Genomic DNA, 18,000 nt, shown 5'->3' with positions numbered 1-18,000 from the left:
GTGCTAGGGAAGAATAGACTTAGTCACACATCTCATCGAGGAATCATGGTTATTCCTCTAAAATCAGGATCAACACTAATGCAGACTGCGAAAGGCCAGGAACCTGTCACCTTGCTGCTGCTGTATTTTCATTACAAATCTCAAGGAGTGCTAATAGAAGGTGCTCCCTACCGTGTGACCAGCAGGGAGCACTCACTGTATGATGGGCCAATCTCCCTGGAAATGGCCAGACCCTGCTTTCTTCCCCCAATCCACTCTTTACCAACCCAACCTGCTGCTTCCATGAACACAGCCACTAACTAGGTATGAGCTTTCCACTCAATTAGTTGTTTAATCAAAGAGTTTGTTATCGCCAAGTCCAGTCCTGTACTTGCTCAGTAACAGTGCAACATGCATTTCTTTAGCAGGCATGTTATTCAAGAATTAAGAACATAAACCCAGGAACTGTTGTCTTCCCAAAAATTAGGAATGTGTATGATTTATCCTTGTTAGAGTCTGAAATGGATGAACTCACTGGCCTATATTGAAATTCATTTATCACAGTTTCTTTCTATTCACTTATCTATTAGTACTACTTAAGAGAATCTTAGCAGCTATTCTCCCAATGCCCCTTTGTGTGAACGATAAACTTGCACATGAGTCTTTCTATCCCATCTTTTATCATTTAATTACAGTCCCATGCTACCAATAGATTATGTTCCTATTAACCTTAATCTTGGTCTCCTGCCACTCAGCTAATTTGCCTTCACTTCAACAAGCTGCAACTTTTAACAAGGAGCTTTTTTTTTTGAGGGAGTTAATCAAATGTCTCCTGGAAGGCCATACAAATAATATTCATAGACATTTTCCTGTCCACCACTTTAGTCACCAAATATATCAGGTGTGATAAACCTATTCTTTGTAAGTGTCTAATTGAAAGGAATGGTCGCCAGGTGGAGACAACTTTAGGCATCTGCATTGTTCTCTACCCATCTTTAAATCCTGCAATAATGGATTTCTGGGCATGGGGGTTAGTCTCTGGTGCCATTATTTATATCATTATTATTTTGCGTGTGTTCATTTTGGTCCATCCCTACCACTTGATGTCCTGTTTAAGATTAAGGTAAGTTTTGCAAGGTTTTACTTGGTGTCTGGAATTCAGAAACATGGACAATTTGAGACAAGAATTTCTGTAATGACATTCTTTGATGTAAAACTCAGCAATTGACAGACACTGTCTCATGGTAATTCTGGAATACACATAAAATTAGCACGGGTCTGCCTCTTCAATTTAAGCTTAAGCAAAGACTTCGTATTTTTCTCTTCTTTATTCATTCATGGGATGAGGGCGTTACTGGCCAGGCAGCAGTTATTGCACATCCCTAATTTCCCGGAGGGCAATGAAGAGTCAACCACATTGCTGTGGGTCTGGAGTCACATGTGTAGGCCACACCAGGTAAGGATGGCGTTTTCGTTCTCTAAAGGACATCAGTGAACCAGATGGGTTTTTCTGACAATCGACAATGGATTCATGATCATCATTAGATTCTTAATTCCAGATATTTTGTTGAATTCAAATTGTACCAGCTGCCGTGGCGGGATTCGAACCGGGGTCCCAGAAACACTGCCTGGGTCTCTGGATTAACAGTGCAGCAATAATACCACAAGGTCATCGCCTCCCTGAAAATATTTGGATTCTTTGCGTAAGCCATGAGATAAAAGGTCATCTTTCTGTTAGCCACTATACATAAACTTTTGCAATCCAGTGACATTCTCCCGATCTCGACATTCTTGAGTTTGTTTCCTTAAAAGTGTCCAATCTGTGGGACGGGCAAGGAAAAACACCCACAGCATTCACTGCTTTAGTTTTACCAGAAAAAAGTCTTCTGCATAATTCTGAAGTTTGAATAAATGTTTACGCTTTAAAGTCCATGAAAGAGTGCGCAGTCTTATATTTCCAATCAGTTTAGCTTAGATTAGGTTACCTACAGTTTGGAAACAGGCCCTTCGGCCCAACAAGTCCACACCACCCCTTGATATATCCCACCCAGATCCATCCCCCTATAACCCACACACCCCTGAACACTACGGGTAATTTAGAATGGCCGATCCACCTAGCCTGCACATCTTTGGACTGTGGGAGGAAACCGGAGCACCCAGAGGAAACCCATGCAGACACGGGGAGAATGTGCAAACTCTGCACAGACAGTCACCTGAGGCTGGAATCGAACACAGGTCCCTGGTGCTGTGAGGCTGCAGTGCTAACCACTGAGCCACCGTTCCATCACGACGATTGCCTATTTCCAGCTTCATTACCTCACCTAACTTGGCCCTTGCCTCAGCAGTAATTCTTGGCTGCCGCGCCCACATTCCATTTTGGAAACCTAAGACCATCCAAAACTTCATACTTATTCTTAACTGTTCACCCATCGGCTCACTGACTAGCATTGGCTCCCACTCAAAACTCATGAAGGCTTTGTAAAATAAAATTGGTTTAGTTCTGGATAATTGATATCGCGATTTTTTAAAATTGATTCATGGGATGAGGGTGTTATTGGCTATTGTCCATTCATAATCCCAGAGGGCAGTTCAGAGTCAACCACATTGCTGTGGGTCTGGAGTCACATGTCGGCCAGACCAGGTAAGGATAGCATTTTCCTTCTCTAAAGGACATTAGTGAACCAGATGGGTTTGTTTCCAACAACTGAAAATGGTTTCATGGTCATCATTAGACTCTTAATTCCAAATGTTTATTGAATTCATAGAACATAGAACATAGAACAACAAATTCCAACATCTGCTGTGGCAGGATTTGAACCTGGGACATCAGAATGTTTCCTGGGTCTCTGCATTAATAGCCCAGTGATAGTTCCACTAAGATATTAAGACCAAGTTGCACATATTTTCAAAGGAAGTAAGTAATTCAGCCCTGTAGAGTCCAGTTTCTGTTATTGAAGTTCCACTCTCCCATCACATGTGCGACTGAAATCTGACCCTCCAATTCCTTAATTCCCTGTGAGGGATTTAATCAAATGCCTCCTGGAACACCATGCAAATAATACTCATATACATTTTCCTGTCCACTGAGGCGATGCATTTTGGAAGATTTGATTCATGAGTGAACTATATGGTAAATGGAAAAGCCCTGGGAAAAATTGATGCACAGAGAGATCTGGGTGTTCAGGTCCATTGTACCCTGAAGGTGGCAACGCAGGTTGATAAAGTGGTCAAGAAGGCGTACGGCATGCTTTCATTCGTCGGAGGGTGTATTGAGTACAAGAGTTGGCAGGTCATGTTACAGTTGTATAGGACTTTGGTTTGACCATATTTGGAGTACTGTGTACAGTTCTGGTCACCACATTACCAAAAGGATGTGGATGCTTTGGGGAGGGTGCAGAGGAGGTTCACCAGGATGTTGCCTGCTATGTAGGGCGCTAGCTATGAAGAGAGGTTGAGTAGGTTAGGATTATTTGCATTAGAAAGACCGCAGAGGGTGGTGGGTGCCTGGAATGCGTTGCCAGCGGAGGTGTAGAGGTGGGCACGACAACATCATTTAAGATGTATCTAGACAGATACATGAATGGGCAGGGAGCAGAGGGATACAGATCCTTGGAAAATAGGCGACAGGTTTAGATAGAGGATCTAGATCGGTGCAGGCTTAGAGGGCCAAAGGGCCTGTTCCTGCGCTGCAATTTTCTTTGTTCTTTATTCTATGGATGCTCCTGTCTAGTCCCGGACTCTTCTGTTGACCATCATCATTGTGTTTATAAATGACTTGTTGGTCAACAGACTTGGATCTCCTGTTCTGTCATTTACCTGGGGTGACTCAATAAGACACGTAAAAAGGTCAGAAAGTTGTCATGGGGCAAGTTGAGTTGGTGAAACAATGACAGAATTTACTCGCTAAATAAAAACCAAAAGAATTGTGGATGCTGTAAATCAGGAACGAAAACAAAGTTGCTGGAAAAGCTCAGCAGGTCTGGCAGCATCTGTGGAGGAGAAAACGGAGTTAACATTTCGGGTCCGGTGACCCTTCCTCAGAAGGGTCTTCAGACAAAAATTACTTGTGGAGAATTGTGAAGTGCTCTAATTTGACGCACAGCATGCCATCTTAGAGTATTTTCTAATCGGTGAGAAGCTGGATGAAAAGAGGGAGTTGGAAGTGAAAGTACAATCACAGAACTTTATAAAACAGAAAGGCCATTTGGCCCATTGTGTCTGTGTTGGCTCCCAAAAGAGCAACCCAGCCAGTCCCAATCTCCATTGCCCTAGTGGAACAATGTGAATTTGATTTTAAAAAACAAGATAATATCTCAAGAGGACTGGAATTGAAAATGTTCATGATTATGTTAGTTACATAAAGCTCTGATTCGCCTCCCATTTGTTTCTGGACAGTAGAATAAAAATTAAAAAGCCTTTGAGAGGATGCAGCATTAAATAGGACAGCACAGTGGCTTAGTGGTTATCACTGCTGCCTCACAGCGTCAGGGACTTCCGTTCAATTCCAGCCTTGGGCAATTTTGTGGAGTTTGTACATTCTCCCTGTTTCTGCATGAGTTTCCTTCAGATGCTCCGGTTTCCTCCCGCATTCCCTAGGTGGAATGGCCATAGTAAATTGCCCGTAGTGTCCAGGTATGTGTAGACTGGGTGGGTTAGCTGTGGGAAATGCAGGGTACAGAGATGGGGTAGGGTGATCGATCTGAATGGACCAATCATCAAAAACCAGCTTGCAATATTCCCTTCAGTATACAACATTACAGAGTGATCTAATTGATGTCTTTAATGTGATCTAAAAGATTATGAAGAATGGCTAAAAACAAGCTGGTTGGTCATGTAAATTCCAAAGTGAGTACTGTACTTCTTGATATCCAGAAGTAATTTAGTAAGGTGCCACATCAAAGGCTATTGCAGACAATAAAAGCTCATGATGTAGGCAAATTGGCTTGGATAGAGATTTGCCCGGTAACGTGAAGCAGAGAGTAGGGATAAGCTGGTCTTTTTCAGGCTGGCAAGAGTGAAGTGTGGTGTGCCACCAGGCTCAGTGCTGGGACCTGGACTGTTTTTTTTATAAATTATGTAAATGATTTGGGTGAAGAGATCAAGAATATGAAAATCAAGTTTGCTGATGACACAAAGATAGGTAGGAAACTGAATTGTGCAGAGGGCATAAGGACCCTGCAAAGGAATACAGATAGGTTAAATGAGCAGGCAAAGTTCTACAAATGCAGTACAATGTAGGGTAGTGTGAAATTGTCCATTTTGGCAGGAAGGAAAATAAAGTATATTATCTAAATAGTTAGAAGTTGCAGACTTCTGCGATGCCGTGAGATCTAGGTGACTTAGATCAGTGAATGAATCACAGAAGGTTGGTGTGCAAGCACAGCAGTTAACCAGGAAAGCTAATAGAATGTTATGGTTTATTGTGTGGGGGATTGAATACAAGAATAGGGAGGTAATGCTTCAGTTATCTAGGGCATGGTGAGACTGCACCTGGAGTATTCTATAGACTACTGGCCACTGCTTCTGGAGAATGTTAATGTGTTAGCAACAGTTCAGAGAAGGTTTACTAGATTAATCCCTGGAATGTGCACATTGCCTGATGTCAGAGGCTAGACAGACTAGGTCTGTATCCTCTGGTGTTTAGAAGGGTCAAAGTTGTCTTGTCAGTTCCTGACAGCGTTCCTAAGACCACTAGGAATCATGGTGGTCCACAAGCCCACGACCACTCTGCAACAAACACTCACAAGGATTAAAGACCCCATTCCCACAATATGCAGAACCAACGTGGTTTACAAAATTTCATGCAACGACTACCACAAACACTACATTGGACAGACAGGAAGGAAAAATAGCCATCAGAATTCATGAACATCAACTAGCAGCAAAATGGCACGACAAACTCTCCTTAATATCGGTACAGTCAGACAATGAGGGCCATCAGTTTAACTGGGACAAGGTAGCCATAGTAATCCAAACCAAACATAGACACGCACAGGAATTCCTGGAGGCATGGTTCTCAATCCATACTTCAATCAACAAACATATAGAATTGGACCCCATATACAAACGCATATAGACCAGGACCAGAAATGACAGTACTTACCATAATGGACCAGACAGTATCAATTCCAAGTGGAATAGAACAACATCACTTCATTGGAGGCTTCATTGATGATGTCACCTAGCACGGTGACTAAACATCTGAACAAAAACAAGACCGCTCGGTGAGCAAGTCAACAACTTCACCCGCAACCCGAGCTACAGGCCTTTGCTGAAACTTTAAACGCATGAAAGATTATCGGGAATATGCAGGAATATAGAGTTGAGATTAAAATCAGATCAGCCATGATCTTATTGAGTTGTGGGGGGCAGGCTGGAAGGGCCGAGTGGCCTGTTTGTGCTCCTTGAGCTTATGTTTGTATAAATTTAATTCAGACCTAGCCCATTCAGTATTGTTTCAGGAAACACTTCTCTGGAATTCTGACTGGCAACAACAGGGGCCAAATAAAAATTACAAACCAAGATTTATAGATGTTTGTTAGACAAGGGTATTAAAGAAATGAAGCCAAGGCAAGTTGTTGGAGCTAGGATGCAGATCAGGCATAGTCCGCTTGAATAATGTCACAAACTGGAGGGGCTGAGAACCCTGCTCCCATATTCCCTTCCTTATTGCCCAGATGTCTGCCTGATGCATCTGTCTTCCCTACCTTGTCCAGGAAAGTTTTAATCACATTTCTCACTGAGAAAATCTGCTTTAAATTGACTTTTGCTCCATTTAATAAATGTCCCTTGGTCCAGCTGATATGACTTGAAGTAAAATTCGGGGTTCTTGGATAATTAGCCATTTCCTCACCTCCTGTACACTGTTGATCCAGACTAACTGACGCCTCTTAAATCCCCTTAACGCTTGGAAAAACTCATGCCATTTGTTTCCCAGCATTTACAGCCTTGACATAATGTGGCGTGATCAGAACTCAGTGGTGTGGAGAGCTATCTAATTAATGCCTCATCAGGTTCAGGCATAACTCCAGACTTGTTATCAAGTGACTATGTGGAATTTACTGCCAAAGTATCATTCTCTACATTTATTATTAGAAATTATCATTGCTATTTGTTAATTTTGTCTTAAACAGTTACTTATGAATTTACAGTGCACTTAATGTCGCCATTTCACAGAAATATTATTGGACAAAATTTGGCAACATGCCAGAAAGATATCGGAACAAATGATAGGAACAAAGATCTGGCAAGCTAATGGAGGTTCCAGGTACGGCCAGGGGCGAGACTGGGGAAGTGCATAAAAATGCTGGTGAGAAATGCCAGTGTAGCTGAATGAGCATAAATGCCATGGGTGAATGGGATTTGGTGCGTAAATGTTGCAGGATTCCTTGATCAAGGAGCAGCACTTGATCAAGTTTGTTGATCTTACTTTAGTTCCCTTTGGAATACCAATTTGGAATTGTTTTAGCGTCCAAGATTATTTACACAGGTTGGAAATGGCAGGCTCCCAGCAGTTTCCTTGATCTGTATTTACCTCGAACCAGTCTTTGTCCATCATGTCTCGGCTATGTTTTGTTACAGGTGTGTGGTAATGGTCGGAATGCCGTTTCCCAACATCAATTCGCCAGAGCTCCAGGAGAAAATGGCTTATCTGGACAAGACCCTGGTATGTTGTGGCTGCCCCTGTATTTAACTTGCTTCATAATCCAGATACTACATACATTGACATCTACACACTGTACATGTCCTCAGTTTTTACAGATCCAGTCTTGCCCTGCATTTGTTACCTGTGTGGCCCAGTGTTTCTGTAAATGTCTAATGTATGATTCAGAATCACATGAAGAGCACAGGCTCTATTCCTGTTCCAGCTGAGGTGCTTTGGGGACATGTGTCCTCACCCTGCCTCAGAGTAGAATTGCTGACAAATCAGCATGGATTAATAACTGGCACAGAAACAGTCCAGGATGAAGCATTAGCAGCCAGTGAGACTGACCTTTGGGTGTAGCACATGTGACAAGATCTTACTTTGATACATTAACTTGTGTTTTCAGTTAGAAGCATGGACCCTGTTAAAAAGATGGCCTGTGACGGGGAAACTCAACATGCTACTATGTCTCTCCTCCCAATGTTTATACATTCCCACAGTCGTCATTTGAGTTAAATCTATTGTAATACTTCATTCAACTACGTGTTCCCCTTTCCATTCCCTCCACTCTCCCACCAGCCTGTTCACTTACACCAACAACAAGTAACAGAGAGAGCCACCTTCAAACTCTTTTTATCTCTAGTTCCTGTGACTCCATGGTTAGAGTACCTCCATTGTTGCTATCTGTAGGAAGAACGCATTTACTCACACCATCCTAGATGCCAGGCTCCTTTAGGATTCAGAATCATTCCTACCTTCTCTTGTTGTTGTTTGTGCCAGTGATAGGTGGGTGAGAATTGAATTTGAAATGGCTGTGTGCAAAATATCATTGTGTCTTGCAGCTTCTGTGATGCAAATTCCCTTTGACTAAAGGATTGATTAAATCCCTTTGGAGGCAGTAGGAGAATGGTGACATCTGGCTAACCTTTTGCAAAACAAATAAGCATGTTTATGTGACGGCTCAGTTTGTCAGCCCTGGTGGAACTAATCACTGCTCTGTTAACTCTGTCCCTGATGCCTATCCACATGCTGCTTTGATCTGTGTGAATAGGAATTGCAGGAAATGTACCTTCCGAAACAGGGTCTTCTGAAAATCTCCATTAAATGCGGAATGACAGTTGAAAATTATAGCATTCCCAATTGGTCAGGCAGCATCTATGGAGCGATGCTAATTTTCAGCATTTTCATTTTATCTTTCACATTATCAGCATCTGCTGAATTTTGCTTTTGTAGTAAATGTGGAAGTGTTAACCATCCTCAGTGCAATACAAATCTTTCTTGCCTTCTTTCAGGGCAAGGCAGAGAGTTAGTGGAATATCCTCAAACGTGGACAACACCACTTCCTTTCCAATTTGCTGAGAGAGTGGATTTTTTTGTTCCTTGGGTGTTGCTGTATATCTCATATTGCAGCAGCCCTTTAAAAGCTGCTGGATTTCCCAGTTCTATGAGAATTCTATACATTCCTTTACTGTACAGGGAGCAAGAGAATAAAAGGAATGTCTTTGTTCGATCAGAGATAATGGGAACTGCAGAAGCTGGAGAATCCAAGATAATAAAGTGTGAAGCTGGATGAACACAGCAGGCCAAGCAGCATCTCAGGAGCACAAAAGCTGACGTTTTGGACAGAGCTCTGATGAAGGATTTAGTCCCGAAACGTCAGCTTTATGGTACTGAGATGCCGCTTGGCCTGCTGCGTTCATCCAGCTTCACACTTTATTATCTTGGTTCGATCAGTTCAGCTAAGTGTGCCTGGCCCTGCTGGGGAGATGACTGTCAAAGATGCATGAGTCTTATGTTCATGCAAGAGGACAAATGAGGTCTTGAGTTTTGAAGTAGGATAAGGGAGTCTTTCCTAGTTGTCCTGGCCCGTCTCTATTCCGACATCAACATCATAAAGCGCAATATCTAGTTATCTCACTTTTGTTTCCCAGACCTTGCTCACATTAACTGCTGTGTTCTTCACATTGTCGTAAAAGGCTTTGGGATTCAGTTGGCCATGAAAGGCACAATATAAATGCAACATAACTTTCCAAATTGTAAATAATCAATTCTCTTTGAAAGCAGCAGACTGCAGTTTTTCTCTGTTTAACAAATGTAACAACACAGACTTTTGTCCTTCGATTTAATAACACCGTCTAACTTTATCTTGGATTTTCTTTAGCAGCCAGTTGTTTTCCATCTAGAACATTGGCAGCCTTCAGTTGGTGCTTGTAATGTAATCCAGATTTAGGAGAAAGGAATAATGTGGGTTACTCCCAGGAGTGGTGCTTGTGGAGAGTGGACGAGACCAGGACTTTGTAATATGATTTATGAACTGGGTAAATGGCTTGTAATTTGCTCTAGGGCTGTGAACATGTGAGGTATCTTTCTTGTTCACTTTTTTGTATTTTAATTCCCCAGCCAAAAACTGATGGGAAAACCCCAGGAAAACTCCTCGTGGAAAACCTCTGCATGAAAGCTGTTAACCAGTCAATAGGTAGGTGTCTGTGCAACATCCACACAGGGTTAAGGATTGTAGTTCAGAAGTTACTTACACCACCATATTGCTGTGAAGGTGATAGACATGAAACTTTGTGGTAATTTTTAGACTGAGCAACAGGTGCAGAGAGGTCATGGTGAGACTGAGGGGAATATTGAGTTCACAGTGAGACTGAGTAAAGGGAGCGGTGGGGTTATGGTAATTTTTAAGTACACATCCTGATATATTAACTGCGACATTAGTGCTGAACCCCTCCTTTATCCTTTTCATATCCTCTTTAACCATCACCCTGGTGACCCACACTCTCCTCCTCGAGTACCATCCATCCACTGTGTAGCTTCTGAAGACAGGCTTTCCTTTGTCGACTATATAATTGATCTTATCCAGGAGATTCCCAGCCTGGCCTCAGATCCCTGCGGTGTTACATTCACTATCCCCTGAAGATCTGTTCTTGCTTTCCTCCTTCATCAGCAGCCATTGGGTGGTGGGGCATGGGCAGGTATATTTCAAAGTGTGCATTGACCATACTTGTATCTACCAGTCTTACTCCACCATTCTCAACTCTTTTACAGCCCCTGTACTATCGTGACTTTCTCCAATCTAGGCCTGAAAAATAGCCCCATTTTCCTTCAAAAAAGCATTGGGAAGAGTGAATCTATTGACTTTTGATTCTTATCAGTCACTATTGCAGTCTATTACTATTAGAAACGGCCGAATTGAAATGGTTTACAGGCTTGAAAGGAGCAGAATTCATCTGTGGAGGGTTTAGTGCTTTGTGCTGTCTCGCAGTTCCCAGAATGTATGGCTTGTGGAGCAAGTTGTGTAGTACGGTTGTAAGAAGCCTTTTTTAATTCAGTTGGAGAGATGTAGCTGGCCAGGCCAGCATTTACTGCCCATCCCTAATTGCCCCCGAGAGCAAAGATTCCTGTTGTTTAAGCACTGTGCTGTTTGTAGGGCGAGCCATACGCCACCGCGAGGACTATGCCGCTATTGTCCTTTTGGATCATCGCTACACCCGGCCCAACATACTTAGCAAGCTGCCGACTTGGATCAGAGCACGCACACAGGCAGAAGCTTCATTTGGACCTGCCCTTGCAGCCATTGCAAAGGTGAGATGTTACATTTAACGCCAGTCAACTTACATTGGGACAGTGAGATTATCACTCCCAGTGAACTGTGAAGAGAGTGAATGATGTCACATTAATCTCAAAAATGATAGTCCTTTAATACAATCACTTGGTTTGAATAAGAGTATTACGTGAAATGTTTAACAAGTTTCCATTTCTTATGCTTTGGGTTACAGTTCTTCAGAGTCAAGAAGACCTGTGGAGATGCTAAGTAGCTACAAGAGACCATTGCTGGGCTGAGACACCGTTCACAGCAGTCTTACTGGGGCCCTCCATCTGTTACAAGTCACTCCCTTAGTTATGAAATTCTTGCCTAATTGTATAAAGACGAAGTTGATTTCAAATCCCTTTTTGCTGCTGCTAGTTCTCATGTGACTGTTTTATATTTATCTATTAAGTGATGTTTACCAAATATGTTAGAATGTTTGTATTTTTTTGCTAAACCTCAATAATAAAGGGAGAGGTGGCCTTGTTTGTGTGGTACTTCTGTTTCTTCCTTTCTCCCTGAATGTTTATACAGTCCATTGGAGTATAGCCTGAAGGTACCTCGCAATATACCGAATGCCAAACTGTGATAGCATATGTGAATAAAAACACAAGCGCAGAGAGAACATCTGGATACGATGGGCTGTACATCTGTAGCGATGGGACAACCATGTGACAGCTGCTGACCAAGTCATTACTTCTTCTGCACGTGTGCCTGCTCCTATGTACACACTCGCTGTAGCTGTCACCTCCATCCCTGCTCCTAGCTCCAGCTCAACAAACAGCCATGGCCCCCAAGCCCTGCAGGATATTCACCAGACCTCTCCCTCACTGAAACTGAAAGGCCAGTCCTTAGCAAAGGGCTCTCCTTCATTCCCGTGGGCCCACACGTGAACGGATTCCATGCATGCCTCCTTGTTGAGCTCTTTTTCCACTGCTTCCGCCTCCACACCTATTTCTTTGAACGAGAATGCAACCCACCTTCTGACGACCCCACCTCCCGCATCCAGCAAATTCCATCGTCCTAGACACCCCCTCTCAACCTCCTACTCTCCCTTGCCCACTTCATCTCCAACTGCCCCATGACGTCACTCGTTTGGATCACTCCACCCTCTCCCCATCGGAACGCAAATCCCTTTGCTCCAACCCAAACCTCACCATTAAACCTACCGACAAGGGGTGGGGTGCGGTGGTACTATGGCAAACTGACTTCTACATCACTGAGGCTAGGTGCCAAATCTGACACCACCTCCTACCATCCCCTCGATCACGAACCCACCTCTGATCGCCAAGCCAACATCTCCAGACCATCAACAAACTCATCACCTCTGGAGAGCTCTTGTCCACAGCCTTTAACCTGATAGTTTCCCAACCTGATACCGCCTGATTCTATCTCCAACCCACGATCCATAAATCCACCTGCTGCTGTTGACCCATTGTCTCTGCCTGCTCCTGCTCATCTCCTCCTACCTTGACTCCGTTCTTTCGCCTTTGTTCCAGAAACTCCCTATCTAGATTTGGGACACAACCCACGCCCTCCACCTTTTCCAAAACTTACAGTTCCCTAGCCCCCAATGCCTCATCTTCACCACGGACGCACAGTCCCTCTATCCCCCATGAAAATAGCATAAAAGCCTTCCACTTCTTCCTCTCCCATAAACCCAAACTGTCCCCCTTCACTGACAATCATTCACTTGGTGGAATTGGTCCTCACCCTCAACAATTTTACCTTCGATTCCTCCCACTTCCTGCAAACCAAAGGGATGGTGTTGGACATCTGCATGGGTCTGAGCTATGCCCACTTCTTTGTAGGATTCATGGAAGAGCCCCTATTCAACAACCACACCGGCACCATCTCTCACCTCTTCCTCTGCTATATTGATCTCTGTATTGGTGCTACCTCGTGCTCCCACAAGATGCTCCAACGGTTCATCAACTTCATCATCAACTTTATCATCACCTTCCAGCACCCCCTCGAATTCACCTGAACCATCTATGACACCTCCCTCCCCTTCCTGGACCTGTCCATATCCAGTAACCAACTCGCCACTGACATTCATTTCAAACCCACGATTACCTCAGCTACACCCGCTCCTCCCAGTATCCCCTACTCCCAATTCCTCTGCCTCCACTGCCAGGATAAGACCTTCCCAGATATCTACCCACTTTAAGGACTGTAGTTTCCCCTCCTCTGTTATTAAGGATGCCCTCAACTGCATCTCCCCTATTTCTCACATTTCTGCCCTCAAACTCTCTTCCCTCTAGCAACAATAAGGATAGCATCCCCTTAGCCCTCGCATACTATCTCACCACCCTCTGAATCCAACACATCATCCCCTGACGTTTCCACTACCTACAATCAGACCCCACCACCAAAAAGATATTTCATTTCCCCACCCCTGTCCACTTCCTGCAGGGACTATGCAATCTGAGACTCCCTTGTCTGTTCCATCGCACCCGGTACATTTCCCTGCAACTGTTGGAGTTATTATATCTGCCCTTACACCTTCCCTCACCTTCATTCCAGGCCCCCAAACAATTCTTCCAAATCTGGCAGAGATTCCCATGTATTTCATCTAACCTCATCTTCTGTATCTGTTGCTCCCGATGTGGTGTCCTCTATATTGGGAGACCAAACGCAGACTTGGGGACTGGTTCACAGCACCTGCGCTCTGCACACACCAACCAACCTGACCTGGTTGCCATCCACTTTAACTCCCCTGGTGACATGTCCATCCTTGGCCTCCTCCACTGGCAGCTTTTTGGGAGCTTACAGCCCAATGGCTTGAACATTGACTTCACCAGCTTCAAAATGTCTCCACCCCCAACCTGTCCATCTTCTGACTTCTAAATCTGCTCCACCCTTCCCACTGACCAGCCACAATAACCCCCTATCTGCATCCACCTAACTCCGTCCCACCTACCCTCTCCCCGGCCCCAACCATAACCCTCTCTTTATTTCTGCGCTCCCCTCCCCAGCCCTGACAAAGAGTTTCAGCCTGAAATGTTGACTACCTTGCTCCTCAAATGCTGTCTGACCTGCTGTGCTTTTCCAGCTCCACATTTATTGACTCTAGCTTCCAGCATGTACAGTCGTTACTGTCTCCAAGTGGGCTGAAGGGCTAAACATGTTGATGACATTCAACAGCTGTGTGACCTTGAATGAGTTTTGTGAACATTCCTGTACGTGCCGAAGTGGACACAGTCAACAATTTTTTCTGTAGTTGTTTTTTTTCTTGTGCCTTGCTGTTTGTAACACTGTATCAGAGAGAGTTTTGTTCCAAGTTGCTGGAATTCACCTTGGATCAGGATCGCAAACGGTGCCAGGAACAACCTCAGCCTGCAGACCAACTATTGATCGGGGGTCCCTGACGGGCAGAAGGACTTGAGGCTTATTGTTTGTCTTTTCCTTTCTTTTTCGTTCCTTGTATTTACTTAGTAAATGTTCCTATCTTTTTCATTCTTTTTATTAATATTCAATAAATGTTCATAATTAAGCAAATTGTTTTTATTGAACATTCTCTTAACTACATTTAACCAAATAACGTTGCTTGGTCACCCTGTGATCCACGACAGCATCAAAGATATAAAATTCAAAGCAACAGTCTGATAAGGACAAGCCTAAAACTGGGTCTCAGCATGCAGAGAGGCGTTGAACATGTTTGAGGTAAAAGGCTTTTGTAAAGTTTTTTCTTAGAAAAAGCTCAGTCCATTAAGAATATTATTTCAGTTACAGCTGAATCTTCTCTATTTCCAGTTCTTTGTAAGTGAAACAAAATGTTTGAAATCTGAAATAAAAACAGCGAGCAGTGCTTATAAGCAGGTCTGGCAGCATCCATGGGGAAGGAAGGGTTAATGTTTCAATTCTGTAACTTCTCTCTTCAGATGGACACAGCAGGTAAGTGAGAAAATTGGTGTCAACAGCCAGAGTACAGCAGTGTCTCGTCTTCCTTTACCATGATCAAAACACAACAATGATGTTACTTGCTTTCAAGCACAACAGTGTCAAAGTTTGTTAATGATCCTTTGAAATATACAGTTAGTGGCCACAGGCAGGTTCAATGTCATGATGAAAGGTTATTGACCTGAACCATCCTATTGTAAGAAATATTGATTGTCATCAAGGACATAAAAAGAAGGAGGCAGTTGAACAAAGCCCCAGAGCTGGCTGCCATCCACCAGAACTAACGACACTCAGCTCTCAAGCAGCCTCCTCTATGACTTATAGAAAGCACCATCTAAATAACAATGGCACGGCTAGTTAATATTCCTGACAGAAGAATATTCGGAGAAGGCACAGGACATTCAGGAAGACACGTAACCCAGCTCTAATTTCAACAGACTAAATTCTTTTTCTATTTTATACTAGTGGGACTTCTATTTATTGGAACAGCATGCCATTAGAATCTTGCTTTATTTAGGAATAGTTAGGAGTTACAAGGGGGTTGTTCAGTTTGTTAATAGTTTCGTTACTTTGTTCACATTTGAACAAATAAATTGTTACTTGTGTCAGGGATTCATTTATTCAACCACCAGAAGTTGCTGACAAACAGGTTACACTAGTTTTCACCCTCCTTTTAGACTGTAGAGTGTGGTGCTCCTCTTTGGGTATTTCGGTTTTAGTTTTTGGGGGTGGGGCAGGGTCCACCTCTGCTTTATAGCACATTGGGGGCAGGGTCCATCTCTGCTTTATAGCACATTGGGGGCTTGCTATCTGGGATTTGGACAGATTTAGGGTACAAAAGGTCCCAGCAAATTTAAACAGACTTGGGGACTAGTGTCCTATATCTTTAAATAAAACTTAAGTGAAAAATGGAAAATCTATTTAATTTTGGATGCGTGTTGTTGGCTAAATCAAAAGTGAGGCAATGCCTCTTAAAGTTGCTAAAGAGGTTCTGGGGGTCCAAGATGCTTGAAAATTTGCCAAGAAAATTTAGAAAGACAGAAAAAGGTGACACTTTTAGAATTAGCAGACAAGCTAAAATTGGGTTTAACTAGGGATAATAATAAATTGTAACAGAGTTAGCTAAGTGTTTGGGTATATCAGAGAAACATTGAAGTGCAGTGGACTTAGAAAAAATTAAGTCGCAAATGAGACAACTGGAATTAGAGAATAAAGAAAGGAAAAGAAGTTTCTTGGCAGGACAAAAGTAAAAAAAAAAGGGAGAAAGAATTTGAATTTCAGAAGTTGGCAATTAGACAGGAAAGTCAACTTAAAAGGGCAGATGTGAAGGTAGAAGCGAGACTTAGTGAGGAAGATAGTAAGGATGAGCAAACCCATCACAGGCAAAGTCTTAGTAGGGATATATATAAATATATCCAAACATTACAAAAATTTGATGGAAAAGATGTAGAAGCTTTCTTCATTTCCTTTGAAAAATTGACTAAACGGATGAACTGGCCAGAGACTGTGTGGGTAATATTAATTCAGACCAAGTTGGTAGGCAGGGCTAGCGAGGACACGAGATGAGGCTGTGGTGGGGAGATTTTGATGCTGATGAATTCCAATTTGAGGCCTTTGGGCCATAAGCTCCCAAGGTGGAATATAAGGTGCTGCTCCTCCAATTTTCATGTGGCCTAATTGTGACATTTGAGGGGGCCCAGGATGGACATGTCACTCAGGGAGTGGGAGGGAGAGTTGAAATGGCCGGCGACTGGAAGGTGGTGTTGATTGGAGTCGGTACTCGGTCTGTCCATCTCCATCTCCATCTCAAGCAATTAAACATCTCTGACACCTCCCTCCCCTTCCTGGATCTTTCTGTCTCCATCTCTGGCAACCGATTCAGCACTGACATCTATTTCAAACTCACCGACTTCCACAGATAACTTGACTACACCTCCTCTCACCCACCCTGCTGAAAAATGTGACCCCTTACTCCCAATTCCTCCGCCTCCATCGCATCTGCTCCTGGGATGAAGCATTCCACTCCCAGACATCCCAGCTGTCCTCCTACTTCAAGGACCATAACATCCCTCTCATGATTCATGATTCCCTCAACCACATCTCCTGAATTTCCCACACTTCTGTTCTCAAGAACCCTCCCCGCAACAACAGGGGTAGAGTCCCCCTAGACCACCCCAACAACCTCTGAATCCAACTCATCATCCTCTGCCACTTCGCCACCTGCACTCAGACCCCACAACTGGAGATTTTCCCCTCCCCATGCCTGTCTGGTCTCCATTGAGACCGCTCACTCTGCAACTTCCTCATCCACTCCACACTCCCCAATAACTCCACCACCCCCAGCACCTTTCCCTGCAACTGCAGGAGGTGTTACACTTGCCCCTACACCTCCCCCCTCACCCCCATCCCAGGCCCCAAACAATCTTTCCGTATCCAACATGGATTCACCTGTACATCTTCTAACCTGCTGTGTTGCATCTGTTGCTCCCAATGTGGTGTCCACTACATCCGAGAGACCAAGCACAGACTCGGTGACTGATTCATGGAGAAGCTACACTCCGTACAATCCAATCACCAACACCTTACAGCTGCCGGCAGTTTTAACTCCCCCTCCCACTCCCTTGGTGACATGTCCACCCTGAGACCCCTCCAATGTTACAATGATGCCGCGCAAAAATTCGAGGAACAACACCTTATATTCCCCCTCGAGAGCTTACAGCCGAATGGCTTCAACATGGAATTCACCAGCTTCAAAATCTCCCCCTCCCTGCCCCACCCCGTGTCCAGCCCGCCTTCTTATTCCCACCTCCTTGACCTGACACAAACTGTCCATCTTCTTTCTCACCTATCTGCCTGACCCTTCCCACTGAGCAAGCTCCAC

At 43.8% G+C, this 18,000-nt stretch overlaps 1 protein-coding gene across 7 annotated transcripts in view; it reads left to right on the top strand.

Moving 5' to 3' along the window:
- The window catches only part of ddx11 (DEAD/H (Asp-Glu-Ala-Asp/His) box helicase 11), a 72,829-nt gene extending 61,127 nt beyond the window's left edge, over positions 1 to 11,702 (top strand). For 4 of the 7 annotated variants that reach the window (XM_048548392.2, XM_048548391.1, XM_048548390.1 and 1 more), the window contains 4 exons: positions 7,561 to 7,645; positions 10,025 to 10,100; positions 11,058 to 11,212; positions 11,407 to 11,702. In XM_048548392.2, coding sequence (XP_048404349.1) covers positions 7,561 to 7,645; positions 10,025 to 10,100; positions 11,058 to 11,212; positions 11,407 to 11,445 — 355 coding nt within the window. In that variant the 3' untranslated portion in view covers positions 11,446 to 11,702. Of the gene's footprint in view, positions 1 to 1,326; positions 1,436 to 7,155; positions 7,247 to 7,560; positions 7,646 to 10,024; positions 10,101 to 11,057; positions 11,213 to 11,406 lie in introns of those variants that run through there. The other 3 variants (XR_009446868.1, XM_059652269.1, XM_048548393.1) reach the window with 3 other exon arrangements.
- Positions 11,703 to 18,000: the final 6,298 nt, after the last annotated feature.

This window comes from Stegostoma tigrinum, chromosome 18 (genome assembly GCF_030684315.1).
Source record: "Stegostoma tigrinum isolate sSteTig4 chromosome 18, sSteTig4.hap1, whole genome shotgun sequence".
Taxonomy (NCBI): domain Eukaryota; kingdom Metazoa; phylum Chordata; class Chondrichthyes; order Orectolobiformes; family Stegostomatidae; genus Stegostoma; species Stegostoma tigrinum.
Note: the sequence above shows the minus strand (reverse complement) of the source record. Positions and strands in the feature narration are given on the sequence as shown.